Source organism: Diabrotica virgifera, chromosome 6, assembly GCF_917563875.1.
Source record: "Diabrotica virgifera virgifera chromosome 6, PGI_DIABVI_V3a".
Lineage (NCBI taxonomy): Eukaryota > Metazoa > Arthropoda > Insecta > Coleoptera > Chrysomelidae > Diabrotica > Diabrotica virgifera.
The window spans coordinates 239,785,074-239,804,910 of record NC_065448.1 but is presented as its reverse complement, the minus strand read 5'-3'; the positions used below and the strand labels follow the sequence as shown (position 1 = coordinate 239,804,910).

Genomic DNA, 19,837 nt, shown 5'->3' with positions numbered 1-19,837 from the left:
CGTTGTGTTACAAAACTGACTTGACTTTTCTATGATCTTTTAGGCACTAATGTTAAATTTTAGTTGACTTTATTTATTTTTAATAACTTACAACTAAACAAATGAAAAACACTGAATTTGTATCTTTTATTTTACAAACTACGATATCTAATTTATTTATTACACCAAATCTACTAATTTATCTAATTACAAATTCAAAAATATTCCGCGCCCGTTACATATCAAAGTACACCGACGATTTCAAATTCACAACTAACTCCTAAGTTCAAAATCCCTCTTATTTATACAATGCTTAATCATCTCGAATACAAAAGAATTATCCAGAATAAACGAGTATTTACATAATAACTTGAAAGCACGTAAAATCGAATTTACTAGTACAATAACAAAATAACAATTATTAGAAAAAGGTATGTAAACAACTCGATCGAGATCTTTCTTTAAATTAGGGTCCCTCATAAATCATTGTATAAAAAGGTTACTTGGTCGGGTGACACAAATGTCACAGTGGGTAATCCTTTCTCCTCTAGATCTTCCTGCTGTTCTTCTCCAAAAATGTCACTGTTGCCAGTGTTCTTTCTTTCAGAAGCCATACATCGCAGCTGTATACAGTGACACTGTTCACTATAGTCCTATATATATGTTCTTTTTATTTTCTTTGCTGATAGATTGGTGCCATAAAATAGTGTTTAACATTGTGATGGCTTTTCATATTGCCGTATTTCTCTCTCTTATGGCTTTGTCTAATGTTCCATGGTGCGAAATATTGATGCGTAAAAATTTGAAGCAATGCTTTATCGTGGTCATGTCGTCTAATAAGAGATCTTTTTGTTTTCCCCCAATACACAAGTATTTGGTTTTCTTTTTATTCACTTCTAGATGCTATATGCCATACTCTTCAATTAATTTTCGGGCTCAAGAATAATAGATTATAATGCTGGAACGTTTTACTTTTTATGACATTTATTTATAAACATAAAAGGCGTCATAAATGCATGCTTGTAGTGTAATTACGCAATAGGGCTTTTCAACGCTTCTCATTTGTTTCACCCACTTGTCATATAATATTTATATATCTACGTCATACGTTATTTGTATATAAATTATACATACCAAAGACGTATGACTTAGATATATTAATATTATATGACATATGACAAGTGGGCGAAACAAATGAGAAGCGTTGAAAATCCCTATGAACAGGAAACTCACCTCTAAAACTAAAAAAACAACATCGTAGGAAACATAGAACGTTGTAAAGGCATTAATGACAAGTTCTTGAAGCTTTTTATCTACTCCTAATTGGCAACATTCATCTGAAATTTGTATCAATTCTAAAGATAGAGCTTGGTTGATAGCTGAATCAAATACCTAAAATATTGTTTATAAAACTAAATTTTTTTCTAAAAGTGCATTTAGAAAATATTTAAATACAAAAATCTAATGATGGATTAGTAATCAAAATATTTATATGCATAGAAAATAATTGGCAGCTTTCAAAATTAATTATACAGCATGCGGCAAAATAAACAGTAGGTACTCATATGAATATTGAAATGTATGATTATTTATATATTTAGTATACATGACATATAGCCTTGCAAACATCATTATCGACGACGTTCCCGATAACCAGATGTTAAAGATGCACTCTGACATGAAAAAATCTTTAATTCTGGTCCGCAATTCTCCGGAATGTCAGACGATGGATCGGTCTACCTCCTTCAGCATTCCCCATATGTACGAATCAGGTGGCATTAGGTTTGGTGATGGCGATCTCTTAAAATGATCGCGCAGTATTGTAGCATTACAAATTTCCGCTACAATGTTTTGTTAATAGAATTCATTAATTTTATATCCTATCTCAAGAAAAATATCTATTTTTCTAATTTATTTTATGAAGTAATTTACCAAAAAAATTGAACAGAACAGAACAGAACCAACCCTGTTTCTAAGTATTACGAATTATTGCTTAACATTTGGAAACGTTAGGAAATTTCCTGTTTATTTGTGTAAACATCTGTTATTCTAGAATGATTTGTTAAAAATTCCTTGAAAAATTCTACGCATATTTCTTTTCTTTTGAGCGCGAAGTATCCCTTGTTACTATTGGATTAGATTTTAAAGATCCTGTAGTTTCTCTCGGCCGATTGGTCAATGTCTTCGGCCGAGAGAGTGATCGGCTTTACGCGCGAGAGACCTGACGAAGAAAGGGTAGTTCTAAAAGCATGTTTGAAAGGTAAACACCTTTTCCCGTAGAACTCACAAAGGAACGCACCTACCGGCTTAAAATTGGTTGTTGTCATTATTTTAAACTAAGTGAAGGATTTGCAATTTGTCCTGTGAATATTATGGGATACTGCAAAAAATTTTCACTTCATTATGTTGGATAATTACGGTGAAAATCGAGTATACAGTATTGAGTTTTATGACGCAGTTAGACCGGTAGAGAAGTGCGCGGTTCCTGTCTTTTGCGTAGCTGTTCTTATTTTCATGATGTTATGGACTTGTTCCCGTATGAAGTCCTGATTCCCCGATGAGATGTTATTTGGATCAACTTTATCCTGTTTCCTGTTTCATTATGAATTGAATGCCTCCCCCTTTGTCCTGGATGGACAATTTTTGGACAAGTGTTTGAAGTGTGACGATGGGATTTTGTTTTAAAAGAAAGGTATGAGATATTTTGTTTTTAATTAAATTCCAAGTGGACATTAAAGTTGGTAAAATAAATTTTTATAAAGATATAGTGCTTCCATGATGAAAATTTTTTGTAAGTAAAATAAAATGACAGTAACTTTTGACATTTGACAGAGTCAAATCTTGTTTGAAATAAGTAGGTCAAATATTATGTTCACATACACTGTCCAACAAGTTTTAAAATTTTATGTATGTAAAAATCATATGAAATAATAAATTTTGTATATCTATTTTTGAAAGTAAGAAAAGGTTGTAAATTGTTTATTGTCCATGGTAAAGTCATGTTTGTAATAACTGTAACTTCATGCTTGAAAGTATTGTTTTTTGTAATAAAATTACAGTTTAAAAGGTTAAAATAAACATAGTAAAATGTACATTTTTTATTTTTTTTACCCTTGTGAAAAATTATTAACTAGATTCTAATACAACCGTAATGAGTTTTAGTGTAGAAGAAAAGAAAGAATGGCATAGAAGCCAAAAAATAGATAGTAAAAAGTAGCCCAGGTTGACCCAACAGAGGAATCTAAGATGAATATCCCCCCAAATTGGTATCCGTTAGTACCCAATATGTGTATCGGAGGATTTTTCAAACGGCGTCCAAATTTCTTTAAATAGTAGGAAAGTCCTCCAGTCTGAGTAAGTATCCTTTGTTTATAGGGTAGTTAGTCTTCTTTTAAACCCCTTCACCCCCCAACGATTCCACGACCCGCCACCGCACAACCCATGAGCTGCCGTCAAGGTTTAATATGTCTGTTCCTTCTACTAGCCCCATTTCGACCCCCAGTATTTTTATAGTTAGTCTTATCCCTGTTCCCATCAGAGCAGACATGTAATAACGCTTCAGTATTCGAAGAGACTCCCTAGCCGTGTAACAGGTTGCTCCGTCCTGCTGAAAGCATTGTTGGTTTTAAGCTTGGACCGTTTTCGCGACTTTTCCGTATGACCGATTTCCTACATAATTCCTACTGTAGTTCCTACATATACGTGACATATTCCTATTTACTAATCCATCACCAGTATAAGCATGCATGTTAGTAATTTTGTACAAAAGAAAAGTATATTAAAAGTAACACACACCCTTCGATCTGCTGCGGAAAAAATTACGAATTCTTTCGCAAAGATAGACCTTAAGAATTGATAGTTGTCAAATAGTTCATCTAAAAAGAAGAATACATCCGTAAGTACCATCATAACCAAACCACAGTATAATGCTTAAGAATCAGTAGGGCCACTCCGCGAAAATCCTTTGTTCTCTATGTTCCATTTTAGTGACGGCGCATCAAAAACTTTGGTCATTCGCGCAGATGAATGACAGCTAACGGCATCCTACGTTTGCCGTGCCGTGATTGGTCGTTATCGACGCGCATTCAAAATTTTGTCTCAGGAGTTGTTTGCAATAGACGGCCGGAGTGTGACGTCACGGCCAACTGCGGCTATATTCAGTGTTATTATCACTTTCCAAACAAAGATTGTAAACACGTTGAAAAGATAGAGTTTACCGAATCTCAAGAATTTTTAATTAGTATAAATTTAAAATTTTGCTCCCGGTGCTATTTTTATGTTTAATTATAGTGTTTTTTTAAATTCACTATCTTAATTCGGTCTCCTTACTTCACCCATACATACATTTTATTGCTATTAATATAAAATATCATGCTTTATTATTTCTACAACTTATAAAATTGTTATAGTAACTATAACAATACTTACATATTGCAAAAAAAGGAAATATTATCTGTACAAACTGAAAAAACAATAAAAAAATACAAATTTGCCATATTAAACAACGTTTGTTTGGAAAAAATCTGACATATGTCAATAAAAATTGACACTTCTCCGTCATTACTCCGGCTGTGTATTGGAACCGTCAAAATTAGAGAGTGAATTAACTGATTCTTTAGCATTAAACTGTGACCAAACTAATTTTGCTATTGCAAGGTAATATCGTGCTGACATGCACAATGTATTCCATCTACCTCTACTATATATTACAAAATGTTAAGATATCTTGTTTACATAAGTGGCATTTATGGTACAAAAGTTTATAAAGCATTTAGGCGAAACTTCTGACACTAGCGTCATAGAACTCTCGTGCTTTGGTATGAGCCTATTTGAGCACTGGTGAGCACCCTTTATCTATACATACAGTCGGAAAAATGAAAGAATACCCATGCACGATCATATCAAGCACATATTTTGAATTTGCTGTCTTTCTATAAATAACAAACGAGAGAGATAGATTATTAAGTGTTGTCTACAAAGCAAAAACGTTATCCAAGACATACGCAGTTACATATTTATAATTGACAGAGTCAGACGGCGATACAATTGTTCAACGTAGTTATATTAATTTAGTAGAAACTTTAAACTCACACTTTCTAGACTATTTCTGTACTTCTAATGTCATTCTTAGAAAAACATTCAACATCAGTAGAGATAATGATTGTATAAACTACTATTCGAGTAATCGTGCTGGTCAACTATAATCTGACTGATTCGATTTCTGTCACTTTGACAGTGAAACTGGGTTACGTTCGGTAGAGTTTATAAATTTTAATAATCAGTCGTATTTACTTGAATAAATTCAGTTATTTTAAGAGCTATTTTGATATTATATTGTATTTTTGGTTTGGTAAGTATTTATTTAATTAAAATACGTCAATAAAATTTGTAAGTAATCATCTGTCAATATGGTTAACTTCTGTTTATGAGTTCGCCAAACGTGTACATATTACTCTGACTTTTCAATCATAGTGTATGAAATTACAGATTAGTATATTTTTACGAATGTACATTTATTTGCAGATGTCTGGAAAATGATCTGGATACCTAATGATCTGAATTCATTAAGTTTACTTTCATTTTAATCACTTAATGCAGCTGACATAAACGACATCTTTTAAATTCCTGTTACTATTTACGTCCACTGGCAACTTTAACATGGAGAAATTCATAATACTATATTTGCTTACTCATTTTTTTGTATTATTAATCTATATCAACAATGGGAATACAAAGATTGCAATGGGCCGGACATGTGATAAGAATGGGAGAGGATAGGCTACCAAAACGAGCACTGAATGCTAGAATGCAAGGAAAGAGACCGGTTGGGAAGCCACGAAAGCGCTGGGAAGACACAGTAAACAGCGACGCACAAGCCCTTTTAGTAGTCCGTGTATGGAGAAGAGCAGCCACAGACAGGCAAGGGTGGAGGCAAAAAAATAAAGGAGGTCAAGGCTCAATTTGGGCTGTAGTGCCGTAGAAGAAGAAGAATCTATATCAAATAATTAATTACGGTAGTAAAAGTAACATTTATTACCAATAAATATATATAGGTATTTTCAGAAAAAGAATAACATCACAAAAAAATTTTGACACCTTTACGTAGCGAAAAATCGTAAGGTGGGGTAGTAGTCACATCCGTTTTTTACAGTATTAACTTTGTTTAGACGTTGCTTTGACTAGAAATTTTTGATTTGATTCGTATGCATATCATCGATGACGCATGGGTATTCTTTCATTTCGGACTTAAAAAAAATGAGTAACTTCTATCTAGTTCCTGGCGGTGGATAGATTTAGAGGATCCAACCTTTTTAGTTTTCTAAGCAATGGTTGGGTCAGGATATCGTTGGCGAGTGGATTTGGATGAGATGATAGTCTCTTTAAGTAGTCTGTACACTGAGCGATGGTTGCTTCCTTAACAATTTCAGATCATGATGAATAAAATAGTTTGGAACATACCATAGGGTATTTCAGACATCACGATTGACTTTGGAATTTTTGCAGTCTTTGCATATTTGTATTACAGGCAATTCCCCAGATTTGAATCGCGTACATCCAGATGGATCGTAATATTGCCTTACAGAGAAGAAGTTTGTTTTGGAAACTTAAACCTGACTGTCAGTAAATATAGGGTTGAGCCGAGTACAATACCTTGAGGTACTCCTGCCGAGATTGGATATAGGGTAGTGCAAGCTTCGCCATAATTAATCAAGAAGGATCTATCTGTTATATACGATTGAAGAATTTTGGCTACAAGATGAGGTAGCTCTCTCTGATTTTGGAAGTTAGACCACCATACCAGACCCTGTCAAATGCCTAAGAGACACCTAGGAAGACAGCTGTATTGTAGACTGTTCTGAGTACTCTATGTATGTATTTTCTCGATGGAATGACAAAACAAATAATAATACAATACTTAACACATTAAAACATCTCTCCCACTCAATACCTTTTCCTTTACCTTTACCGAAACTGAACGTTAACTTGAACTTTGTTTTTGATTTAAATTTTGATTCAGATTTAATTTTGACATAATTACCTAAGGTGTTGCAGTTGGAAGATTGATAAGTGGTTCAAAGACTAGTGTCTTCACATCACACCTTACATTAAACTATTATGTTATAAATACTTTTTTATTATTATTGTTAGCGTTGCTTTACTGACTCCGTGTTCGAATTTATTGGCGCCGGGCAGTATGTTCAATCTCAAATATTCATCATTCATATCCGATATTAAATAGTATATTTTTATCACCCCGTATATCACATGAAATAATTTGTTATTATATTTAAACATGTGCGGGCTATTTAATTTGTTTAATTGTTGCAAATCATAAACAATATTCTGGCAATGGACATTAATTTAGCTGACTAAATAAAAACCTTTGTTAGAAAGTCGTGTGGGCTATGGCCCAATTTATCCTGTAACTAAGAAAAAGCATGCATTAGAATCATTCACTAGAGTCAACTCAACGAGGCAAGATGTGCCTTTAACTTCATTCCTTCGAGTCGCTTAAGGGCTCCCGGGTTTAGAGTGTGGTAGTGATTAGACACCATGTTTTTGTCTAAAGCCAAATTGGTAGTTTGATATTAAGTTACTTTCAAAGATAAATAATATTTCAAATAATATTATGTTCGATTCTAAGCATACGGATATTTTTACAAAGCTTTACGAGAGTTGGTAGAAGACTTATCGGACGGTATGATGAGACCTCATTTAAGTCTTTACCAGGTTTTGGCACCATATTTACTTCGGTTACTTTCCACATGACAGGAAAGTAACCAATTTTTATAATAGTGTTGAAAATATAAAGCTTGTTTTAAATAAACATTTCAAATTTATTTCCATGTAGAGAAAAAATGAACAAGATGAAGGGAAATTAACTAAAAGGTGCAAACACAAATGTTTTGTAAATTGTTCTTCTATAATTAGTGATCGCCATGCTGAATGGGTTTGTTAACATTCATGAGGTCAATGTCAGAAGTTCCGGATCATATTATAATACGCTACATTAGTACAACGTCATTTCTTTCGGTCTATTTTATTGAAAGAAACTTAAATTTGTTATTAGTTTACGTTTACTATACAGTATTATATGTGGGCCAGAATATCAAGGTAAACAAAGAAAACCAAACTGCCGATATAAGCAGACGAGTAAGAATGGGATGGGCTGCAGTCGCAAAACTCTCATATATACTGAAAGACAAAAAGATATCATAAAACCTTCGAACCAAAGTGTTCGATTCCTGGACATTCACAAAAATGAATATGGACAAGATTAGAAAAGCTCAAAGAGCCATGAAACGACAGATGCTTGGTATCTAACTCATAGATCGGCAAACAAACGCAGAAACCCGGAACAAAACAAAAGTAATGGACGCCGTGGAATAAGCAGCCAGATTAAAATGGGCTGGACACAACGAACGTCTCGAAAATGGTAGATGGAGCAAAGAAGTTGGAAACTGGCGACCATATGAAGCGACGAGACCAAGAGGAAGACCTCAAATGCGCTGGAGCGATGACATCAAAAGAGTCGCAGGACCAATGCGGAAACGTCTCACACACAACAGAGATGAATGGCGAGAAATGGGAAATGCCTTTATTCGGCAATTCGAATAGAAAAAAGGCTATGAAATACAGTAAACACAATTGCCTGTGTTGTTTGTTAACTAGAGCTTCAAGATATATCCTAGAGGAGACTATCTGGAATCCCGCGATTGTTCGGGTTTCAGGAAAGTGTTGTTGGCTATTAATAACCATTATTTTGGCTTTGTTGTAGGTAACCATAAGTCCAAACATAGCACTCTCTATCTCGAGTTTTTTTAGGAAGTTAGTAATTTATTGTGGAGTAGAGGCTAGTTATCCTGATACAGTTTGCTGATAAGGCGAGTCAAGTGTTTAGGTACACCCATCGTTGTCAATATGTTCCACAGTTTGTTAACTGAAGACAAATCTTTACACATTTACATGGGCATTTTCTATTACTAGAATAATCTGAAGTTCTGAATCACCTGGTACGGATAACATTCAAAAATAAGTTTTCAAAAAGAGTATACATTTAAACTTTTATATAAATACTAGAAGAAACATTTGTTGTCAAGTCAACATTGTCAAGAGGCCAACAAAAGAAGCCGTGACAATACTAATGTAGCGTATTTGAAATTTGTATCACCTTAATAACAATAATTAAGTAGGTTTGTTCGTAGTACGATCCAAACGATCAGCAGCCGTTGTTAACTATCAGACGCATGCGCAGTTAATAGTTAGCGATGCGCAGTTAACAGTTTAAGTTCGTAGACTACGAACGCGCATGCGTCTGATGGTTGGCAACGGTTGCTGATTGTCCTACGAACAAACGTATTGTAGAATATAGATCTGTACATAATAAACCATTTTTAACAAATTGCCAATCGTTCGGACAATAATTATATCCAAAATCACCTGTTACTTACCTTTGTCCATTGTTTTGTACTTCAATATTACTAAAATTATATTTATATCAATCAAAAACTGAAGTACTGGGTTGGTATATATCTGTAACATAACAAACGGGACCGATTCAGTCATCGTGGTATCACTGAGCGCATGTCCCTTTAATTTTTTAGGGTTTACCACTTGTTGGCTAACTCTATTCTTTATCAGTCTCAACATCTTTCTCTTATCTAGTCTTATTAAGTTGTTGTGTGTAATTAAAGCCTCTCTAACACCTTTTTCCGCGTTTTCGAAATGGGTAAAAGCCCCCAACTTATCTACAACACTCCTTATCCATGTTACTTCCCCTACTAACTCCTTAACAGTCAAGCGGTTTGTTTGATAAGTCAAATTATTGTTTATAATAATGGCCATAAGGTTGAATACTGTTAGTACTGTTGCGTTTTGTTGTCGTTTTAAAATTTCGTGGGCAAGAGGTGGTAACTGCCTTTTTTCTTCGACAGTTACTTCTTGTTTATGTAATGGACCTATACTATGAATGCTTCTGTTAATTTTGTCACCAAAATATTCTTTTACAGAGATTGGTTCGTCCATATGAAGGTATATATTACCAAAGTTTTCCTTGAGAATTTTCATCGATTTAAAGAGGCCCTAAAAGATAAACATTAAATTTAATGAATTACTATATTATGTATGTGATAAAAAGAAAATTTGTATTTGTAAGACATCCATATTTTATGACATTATTTTGCCAACGTTTTACTCCCAACAAAAACTTCCGTCTCTTGTTCTATCAGTCAAAGACATCTCAAATGAACAACACGGAGGTTATGAAATTCGACATCACTTAGCTTTCTTGGAAAACCCATATTAAGCCAAACGGACACAACTAAACATAAAAACAGACAAATGTACTGGCTACTTGGAAGTAAGTCGCAACTCTCACTCGAGAATAAAATACTGATTCACAAGATCATCCTCAAACCTATTTGGTCTTACGAAATTGAACTCTGGGGTTGCAGTAAACCTTACAACACCAAGATTCTACAAACTTTTCAGTCGAAAACTCTTCGAACAATAGCCAATGATCCATGGTACGTTTCCAATCATACAATACACAACGATCTTGGTATTCCATTCATAAGAGAAATCATTGACCTTCAGGCAAACAGAGCCAAAGAAATATATTCCACAAATGACTGCCAAATTATAAGAGAATTATACCAACCACCACTACCTACTAGACTCTAGACGTCTAAACAGAACCTGGCCTGGAAGACCTTGGGAATAGGTGGAATTAGACTTGGAGAACCGTTAATGGACGGTGCCCACTACAAGCCACGTATCACTCATCATCATCATATTTACTAAATACTCTTGAGTACTACTTGTACTCAGTACTACTGAGTAGATTGAAAATTAGCTGTAATAAATAAATAAAATTTACGGTATAAATGAACAGTGAAAACTACAAGATTCTTTAAGCCCGATAATTTAAATCACAAGAAATAATTAATATAAATTTTCTTATTATACTTACAGAAGTACTTTCTTTTGGCTTTGGCACTCCCAACAATTCAAATGCAAACAGACTTTCTTCTAAAATTCTATCATAACTAATACCAATTGGCACAAAAAGTATATCAGGTACTTGGGAGAAAAAGAAGGCTTTAAGAGCCATGGACAATACTCCTAAAAGAACAAAATTTCAACATAATAACAAACACCAGAAAATATGTATAAAGTTCGTACCAAACCCTTCTTTCAGTGTGAGTCATTAATTTTGACGTCATATAGGATTTTAAGAATGTCGCGAATCATTGCATCACATTTTAGTTAAATCTGACAGTTGTCAGAATATTTATATAAATATTAATATTTATAAAAATATTTGCCAGAAAATTTAAAATATTTTAATGATAAAATAAATAAATATAAAATAAAATTTCACTATACAATGTTTGAATATACCAATAATATAAAATATTTATATTTACGTCGTTGAAAAATACTAACCTAGAATTACAATTGTCATTTTACCCGTTAACATTGTGAAAGTAAGTACTGTTACGATCGATTACTTTTGTGTCAAATTATCTTTATTCGCATCATTGATTGGTTATCTATTTAGAGTATTGTAATCGCCAACCAATTATACATCTATAAGTATAAGTCGCTTTAATATGCTAATACCCGTCAACGAATACATAATTTTCTAAGTTGTGTGTATAATAATCACGGACGTATGTTTTTTTCTGCCATTTCCAACTTAATGCGCTAAACAGAATTCGATAATCTATGACGCACTGAAAAACGGGTTTGGTATGAACTATAACATAATAAAGAATTACCATATTTTGGGGGTAAGGACTTATTGCTTCTACTTCTGGTTCCCTCTATGAAAAATTCCATTGGCAGATCACCTTTGGTAACTAACTGGTAAACGTATTCCCTAAAAGTGGTCCAATATAAATTATCATTAGTATAGGTTCTTCTCATAAAAAATGCTCCGGTATCTCTAAGTACCTTGCCTACGCCCCACATGCCGTGAAAATCTACAAAAATGTTTAAAAAAATTAGGAAACTGGAAAAAATATTTAAATGTATTTATTTTCAGTATTTAACTTACACATAATAAACATAAAACAAAACAATGTTTTCATAATTGTTCAATTTCCACATGTGACAAATAATTTTATATTTTTCGATGTATTATTTCGATAATTTTCACCCTTAATTTTAAATAATTCTTAGGCCAACACTGATTAATAATACCTACTCCCATCCACTCCACCCCGTTAGACATACAGATATTTTTGAACTGAAGAAATTCTCTCTCTTGACTGTTAACCGCCGCAGGCAATAGTTGTCTTCACTGACTTCTCCGCTTGAAGACAAAAAAAAACGGAGTGAAAAGTAAAAACAAAGAGACTTGGATGGTTAGGTCAGCTTGCAAGAATGGCTAACAGAAGGTGGGCAAAGGACTCTGTGCTGAGAGGTGAAGGAAAGAAGAGAATGTAAGCACGGGAAAAGTAGCTAGAACCGTGTAAGAAACAATTATGTTATGAAACAATTATTGGACGAAAAAAGTGGAAAAGTTCGAAGCCATGTGCTCTTAAGGCCTGTTAAACTGTATATGTTATAAACGTTTGTTTATTTTATCCGTTTAAACTTACCCATTCCAGCTGTAATTGCAGGTATTTCAATGTCATAGTTGAAATTGGCGTATGACAACATCATAAAATCGCCATAACTTCGATGAGTAGGTACAAAAATAACTGGGCAATTTCCCATCCGACTTTTTATCTAGAAAAAAAAATGTATTTTATTAATAAACGTTTTTGGTGGATGGTAGTCAGGGCGTAGGCGCAAAATTTCACGACAATGTGTTTTAAATGCATTCATTTTTTTCAAATCCTGGGAAAACTAATAAGTATTTTTGAAAAATTTCAACGCAGATTAAAAGATTTCATTATTACCGAGGGCCGAAAGTTCCTTAGAACAAACAAAAAGTTTCTTTTGAATGGGATATTTCAAATGAAAAATCACGCTAAATTTTCTTTTTTTTTTCACCTCTGTAACTTATTAATATAAACATTATAGACGTCTTCAGGGACTTTCGGCCCTCGGCAATAATGCAATCTTTCATTCCGCGTTTGAATTTTTCAAAAATACCCTTTAGTTTTTTCAGGATTCGAATAAATGAATGCATTTAAAACACATTGGCGCGAAATCTTGCGCATATGCCCTTAATTATTCATAAAACTAAAAGCTTTCTGTTTAATTAAATTCTATAAATTAAATCGAATAACAGAAATATATTGTTGTGAGGTTCACTTTTATTAATGTACCATAAAAAAATATTCAAGAAAACATCATTTGTTTAAATAAACATTGTTTAAATAATTATACAGCTGTCAAGTGATAATATTTGTATTAAAGCGTTAAAAGTTACGCGTTTTTCTATAAAAAGTTTACAACCTTGTAACAAGATGTAGTAGTAGTCGCATTGTTTATAAACAATCGTAGTAGTAGTATTTTGTTATAAATAAATTAATTTATTTATTTATATCACAATTAAAGCATCTTTGGATTTCGCAATGTAATATTTAGTTTAATTATTTAATTATTTAATATTATTTAACCTACTCGAGTTATGTGGATTTAAAAAGAAAGAAAAAAAAAAGAAGAAAATGGCTCTACTGAAAAAAATACTGATTTTGAGGATTGTTGAATGCTGAACGTATTGCAGCAAGGATTATAAATTAAAAAACATTTTTAGTCGCATCTTATAGAAAAAAAATTATGGTTTTCATAATTTTTCAATATATTAATTTTTTTATTGAGAGAGAGATAACAAAGAAGTCAACAAAGTCAAGTATAAGAAGTTTGTCATATTCAATGCATGTCGCGATCAGAACTTTTGATATTCGTTGTATACCTTGATCTTAACCCGCCTTTTTTGTTACATACAAGAACAAAATTAATATTGTTTTGCTAATAAAAAAGGGGTACATCTCTTAATTTTGTTTTCAGGTTGATTTCTCGCTAATGACAAAACAAAGTGGCAAAACTTGGAGATAAATCCATTTTTCTGGACGTTAAATTTTTTTAAACTTTGTATATTTACGACATTTTGTTCTACATTTATCTAAAAAATACGATTTTCATATTAGTTTACTTTTACATAATTCTAAATATAGCTTGTTGCCATAATTTATCGCAGTGAAGTATGTCAATTATCTGAAAAATAATTTAAAACAATGATATACAGAGTTAAAAAAAATAGCTGATTGTATCAACAACGGGTAGACAATAGACCACACTTTTTCATGAATACACATAATGATTAGGGTACTACATTCCATTTCAAATCACTCAGGTAAAAACTTTTGGATCTCCGATTTTTCTGAAACTTGGTGTATAACTTCTGCGGGACGTAAAAATAAGATATTTATGGTCAAAAAAATTTTCTTCTTCTTTTTTTTTCTCAAAAGTTTATTTTGTGCGATTTTACAGTGATTTGGTGTTTATTTAAACAAATTTGCATTTTCTATCATGAAGTAACAACGGAAAAATAATATTTTAATAGAAGGGACCAAAAACTGTCATTATATGGCATTAAAACAAGTTATTTTGATTCAAAACAAGTTTTTGATCAATTTTATAGTGTAGAAAACATTAAAATACCGTTTTTTTTACATTTCCCTCCATTCCCAAAAAACACCATTATCGATTTGCCTGAAAATTTGCCCACAGATAGCCAAAACATAGGACTTTAAGTGGTTAGAAGGATTTGAATTATATTACAATACCAAAAAAGGTATACCCTATTCCACGGACATACGACTGTTATGGATTATCTCGACAACGAATATTTTACTGTGCAAATTATGAAGAACGAAAGTAAATTGCAAAATACGTTGTTGTTTATTGCAACAATTATTAGAGCCATTTACTTTCGCACTTCTTATGTTGCACACTAAAATATTCGTTGTCGCGATAATCCAAGACAGTCGTATATTCGTGGAATAGCCCATACATGCAGTAATATCAGACTCAAAAGTATATTAGTCCAGTCGGGATAACATTTGACCTTGCATGCCGAGCTGCCCAAAATTTTATTTTTCTAATCTTTAGAGGGGTCAACAGTAGCCTAAATTTAAAATCGCGAATGAATTTCTCCGTTACGTTAGCCACCATCTTGATTTTAAAGGAGAACCGTTATTGCTCAATATCTCCGCCATTTTTAACTTTTGGACAAAAATGGTAGGAACTGAAATTGTTCCAAATAAATCGTGTTTACAATTATTACAATTTCTTTTTAACAATTTTTGTCGCGAGGTCGATATTTTCCGAGTTAATTGTACTTACAGTAGATGGCTATATTTTTGACTGCGATATTGCATGTAACTTTTTTGGTATTGTAATATAATTCAAATCCTTCTAACTACTTAAAGTCCTATGTTTTGGCTATCTGTGGGCAAATTTTCAGCCAAATCGATTATGATGTATTTTGGGAATGGAGGAAAATGTAAAAAACGGTATTTTAACGTTTTCTACACTATAAAATTTGATCAAAAACTTGTTTTGAATCAAAATAACTTGTTATAATGCCATATAATGACATTTTGAGTCCCTTCTATTAAAATATTATGTTTTCCATTGATACTTTACGATAGAAAATGCAAATCTGTTTAAATAAATACAAAATCACTGTAAAATCGCTTAAAATAACATTTTGAGAAAAAAAAAAGAAGAAGAAGAAGAAGCCAATTCGACCTTAAATGTTTTATTTCTACATCCTGCAGATGCTATATACCAATTTTCAGACAAACCGGAGATCCAAAAGTTTTTTTGATCCAAAATTGAGTGATTTGAAATGGAATAGACATAGACAAAGCTCCAGATTTAGCCATATCAGACACTCCCCCTAAGGGGAAAATTCACCCATCCCAGATTTCTGTGATATCCCTTCGAATTATAACAAATCTATATTATAAACAGCAGGCACACATACATATTAACGAACACACATCAGAAGAGTTCAAAATTAAAAGAGGAGTGCGCTAGGGATGTGTATTGTCATCACTACTATTCAATGCATACTCTGAAGAAATTATGAAAAGAGCTCTCGAGGGAGAAACAGCAGGAATAAAGGTCAATGGAACGCCAATTAACAACGTTAGATATGAGGACAATACTATTATAATAGAGGACAACCTCCAAGACCTCCAAAAGCTAATGAACAAGATAGTTGAGTATGGAGAAGAATATGGATTATCAATAAACATCAAGAAAACCGAATTTATTAGGATATCAAAAACCCAAAATAAAATAGCCAAACAGAGAGCAAAGAAAGCAAAAGATTTTAATTAGATTAGATGTATCCGAGATTAAAATAATAATATATACTAGTTCACGAAAAGGATGTCAAAAAGAGATGGAGAAAGTACTTTGACAGCTTATTAAATGAAGAATTTGACAGACAGCCTGTAGAGTCAACGGAGACAGTAGCAGCAATGGTCACCAAAATAACAAACGAGTAGTGGCTCAAGCGCTTCAAAAAATAAAGAAAGGAAAAGAAAAAGCGGTAGAACCAGATGATATTCCTGGGGAAGTATGGAGAGCGTTGGGAGAGACAGGAACAAGGTGTATTTAATAGAATTATGGAAGCTGGACAAATGACACACGAATGGAGAAGCAGTATACTAGTACCTGTCTACAAAAACAAGGGAGATATACACCAATGTACAAACTACAGGGCTATAAAACTGCTTAGCCACACCACGAAAATATGGGAAAGAGTAATTGATAGACGGATACGTGAAGAGTCAGTTTGGCTTTATGCAGGGCAGATCAACAACAGATGCAATTTTCATTATAAGGCAGTTGATGGAAAAATACAGGAGTAGAGAAACAAACGCTCATATGGTATTCATTGATCTTGAGAAAGCATATATACGAGTTCCTCGAGAGATTATGTGGTGGGCACTCAATAAGAAAGGAGTCCCTGTTGAATATGTAAAGATTGTGAGGGATATGTATGAGGTAGTAACGACTGGTGTTAGGACAAGTGTGGGAGAGACTGATCAATTTTATGTGAAAGTAGGATTCTACCAAGGCTCGGTGCTTAGTCCGTATTTATTCTCATTAGTTTTGGACCAGATAACAGCGAAACTACAGGATAACATTCCATGATGCTTAATGTATGCTGATGATGTAGTGTTAGTAGGAAATAGTGAAAGAGACTTAGAACAAAAACTGGAAGAGTAGAGACAAGCTCTGGAGGAAAAAGGTTTAAAATTTAGTAGGACAAAGACAGCGTATTTGCAATGTTCATTTAAAGATGGAGTTACTACAAATAAAATAGTATCTTTGGATGGTGAACTGATTGTAAAAAGCGATAGTTTTAAGTACCTGGGATCGGTATTACAGAGTAATGGAGAAATAGATGGAGATGCATGCACTAGAATTAGGGCTGGATGGATGAAGTGGAAAGAAACGAGTGGTGTGTCGTGTGACAGAAAAATTCCAATGAAGCTGAAGGGAAAATTCTATAAAACAGCCATAAGACCGGCTATGATGTACGGAACTGAATGTTGGGCAGTGAAAAAGAAAGAGGAACAACGAATGCATGTGGCGGAAATGAGAATGCTTAGATGGATGAGTGGAGTGACAAAAAAGGATAAAATTAAAAATGAGTATATTAGGGGAAGTCTAGGTGTGGCACCAATTGATGCCAAACTGAGAGAGCATAGGTTGAGATGGTTTGGTCATGTTCAACGTCGAGACGCTAATCACCAAATACGAAGAATTGCTGAAGTGCAGATTCCTGGAAGAAGTAGGAGAGGAAGGCCAAAGAAGACGTGGGGGAGACGATCAGGCAGGACATGTTGGTAAAGAGGATTAATATTGATATGACCCAAGATAGAATTGTATCGAGAAATGCAATTAGGGAAGCCGATCCCGCATAGAGATAAGGCAAAGAGAATGATGATGATGATCAAAAACTAAAAATAATGATGAAAGCCTGAAAATTAACGGTAAAACTTTAGAACACGTTGACAACTACAACTATCTTGGCACAATAATTAATCATACAAACTATTACTCCAAAGAAATCAAAGTTCGAATAGAGAAAGCACTAACAAGCTTCAATAAAATGAGAAATGTACTTTGTACAAGAGAAGTGAAATTAGACTTGAGACTTAGGCTGGCAAGGTGATATATTTTCTTGACTCTGCTTTACGGGATAGAAGCAAGGACACTAAACGCGTCGACTTCTAAAAAGTTGGAAGCATTTGAACTCTGGATGTATAAAAGATTCCTGAAGATATTATGGACCGAGCATGTAACAAACAACGAAGTCATGAAAGAGTCAACAAAAGAATGGAAATATTGGAAACCATAAAGACACGAAAGCTGCAATACCTGGGGCATGTTATGCATAATGATAGATACAACATACTTCAATTAATTGTAAAAGGGAAAATCCAGAGCAAGAAAAGTGTAGAAAGGAGAAGAATCTCATGGTTGCGTAACTTGTGGGAATGGTACGGATGCACATCAATCGAACTATTCAGAGCAGCAGCATCTAAGATCAGAATAGCCATGATCACTGCCAACCTCCGTCGCCGACGTAAAAAAGAAGAAATATAATTCAAAAGATAGTTCTGAAATTTGCATTTTCAATTAAAAAATATATGACTATAATAAAAGCAACTTAAGTAGTAATATTATACACTGTACTCAATTCCCCATACTTTATTATTTTTAAAAATGTACAGTTGTTTATTGATTTTATCATCATTATTTAATTAGTTAATAAAATTGCTTAAAATGTTCTTTAATTGACCACTTTATTTTTAGCCTTCAGAAAAATTACTAATGGAATTTGATAACTAAATATTATTTTATGAATACAAATATTGGTTTATCAAATTCATTCTCTATTTATATACATATATATTTTCTGTATAGTAATATATTACTTTATAAGGTATATTTTATCATGACATAATTTTTTTTTAAACAGTTTTAAAAAATTATCAATGTATAAAAAAATATTTCCAGGAAATATTCATCTTCATCAGTGGCGATACAGCTCTTTATGAGCCAAAGCCTTCTTCAGAACAATCCTCCATTCGCTCCTGTCTCTGGCAACTCTTCCCCGTGCTCTAATTCCAATAGATTTTAAATGATTTTGTAAGTTGTCTTGGTACCTAAGTCTCAATCTTCCTCTTGTTCGTTGTTCTATCGACCCTCTTCGGCCCTTTTCTGACTATGGCATCTTCCTCTTGGCGAATTACATCACCTATCCATCTAAGATGTGCTACCTTAATGAATTTTACAACGTCAGGTTCTCCAAACTCAAAGTTGTAACGCCTGCGCCACAAACCTTGTTCTTTTATGCCTACATATATTCGTCTTAGGATTTTTCGCTCAAAACGTTTGAACAGTTCTTGGTCATTTTGTGTAAGGGACCAAGTTTCTGAACCATATGTTAGCACTGGTCTTATTAGTGTTTTGTAGACAGCCAATTTAATTTTTCTAGGTATTCTTGAGGCCATCCGTCTTCTTAAGCCATAGTAACACTTATTGGGGCGCACTATTCTTCTTTTAATTTCGTCACTGACATTGTTATCTTTAGTTAGCGACCCTAAATATATGAAGGTGTCGACACCTTCCAGTTCTAGGTCGTCAATTATTATTCTTGTAGGTATTGGGTTGCTTGACCTAGTGCAACACATATATTTGGTCTTTTGAACATTGATATTTAGTTCCATTTGCTCCAAGATGCTCTTAACGACTGAAATGCTTCAGTCAGAGATTCTATGGACCTACCTATGATGTCTATGTCATCTGTGTATCTGACAATTTGTACTGATTTGCTGATAGTACCAGTCGTGTTAATTTGGGACTC

General features: G+C 33.4%; 1 protein-coding gene across 1 annotated transcript in view; it reads right to left on the bottom strand.

Annotated features, from left to right (window-relative positions):
* The window catches only part of LOC126886816 (dihydroxyacetone phosphate acyltransferase), a 36,005-nt gene that overhangs the window by 1,984 nt on the left and 14,184 nt on the right, over positions 1–19,837 (bottom strand). The window contains exons 3-8 of the mRNA XM_050653883.1: positions 12,588–12,717; positions 11,763–11,966; positions 10,952–11,103; positions 9,432–10,062; positions 3,775–3,854; positions 1,213–1,371 (exon numbers count right to left, since the gene is read on the bottom strand). Of these exons, the coding sequence (XP_050509840.1) occupies positions 1,213–1,371; positions 3,775–3,854; positions 9,432–10,062; positions 10,952–11,103; positions 11,763–11,966; positions 12,588–12,717 (1,356 nt within the window). The remainder of the gene's footprint in view (positions 1–1,212; positions 1,372–3,774; positions 3,855–9,431; positions 10,063–10,951; positions 11,104–11,762; positions 11,967–12,587; positions 12,718–19,837) is intronic.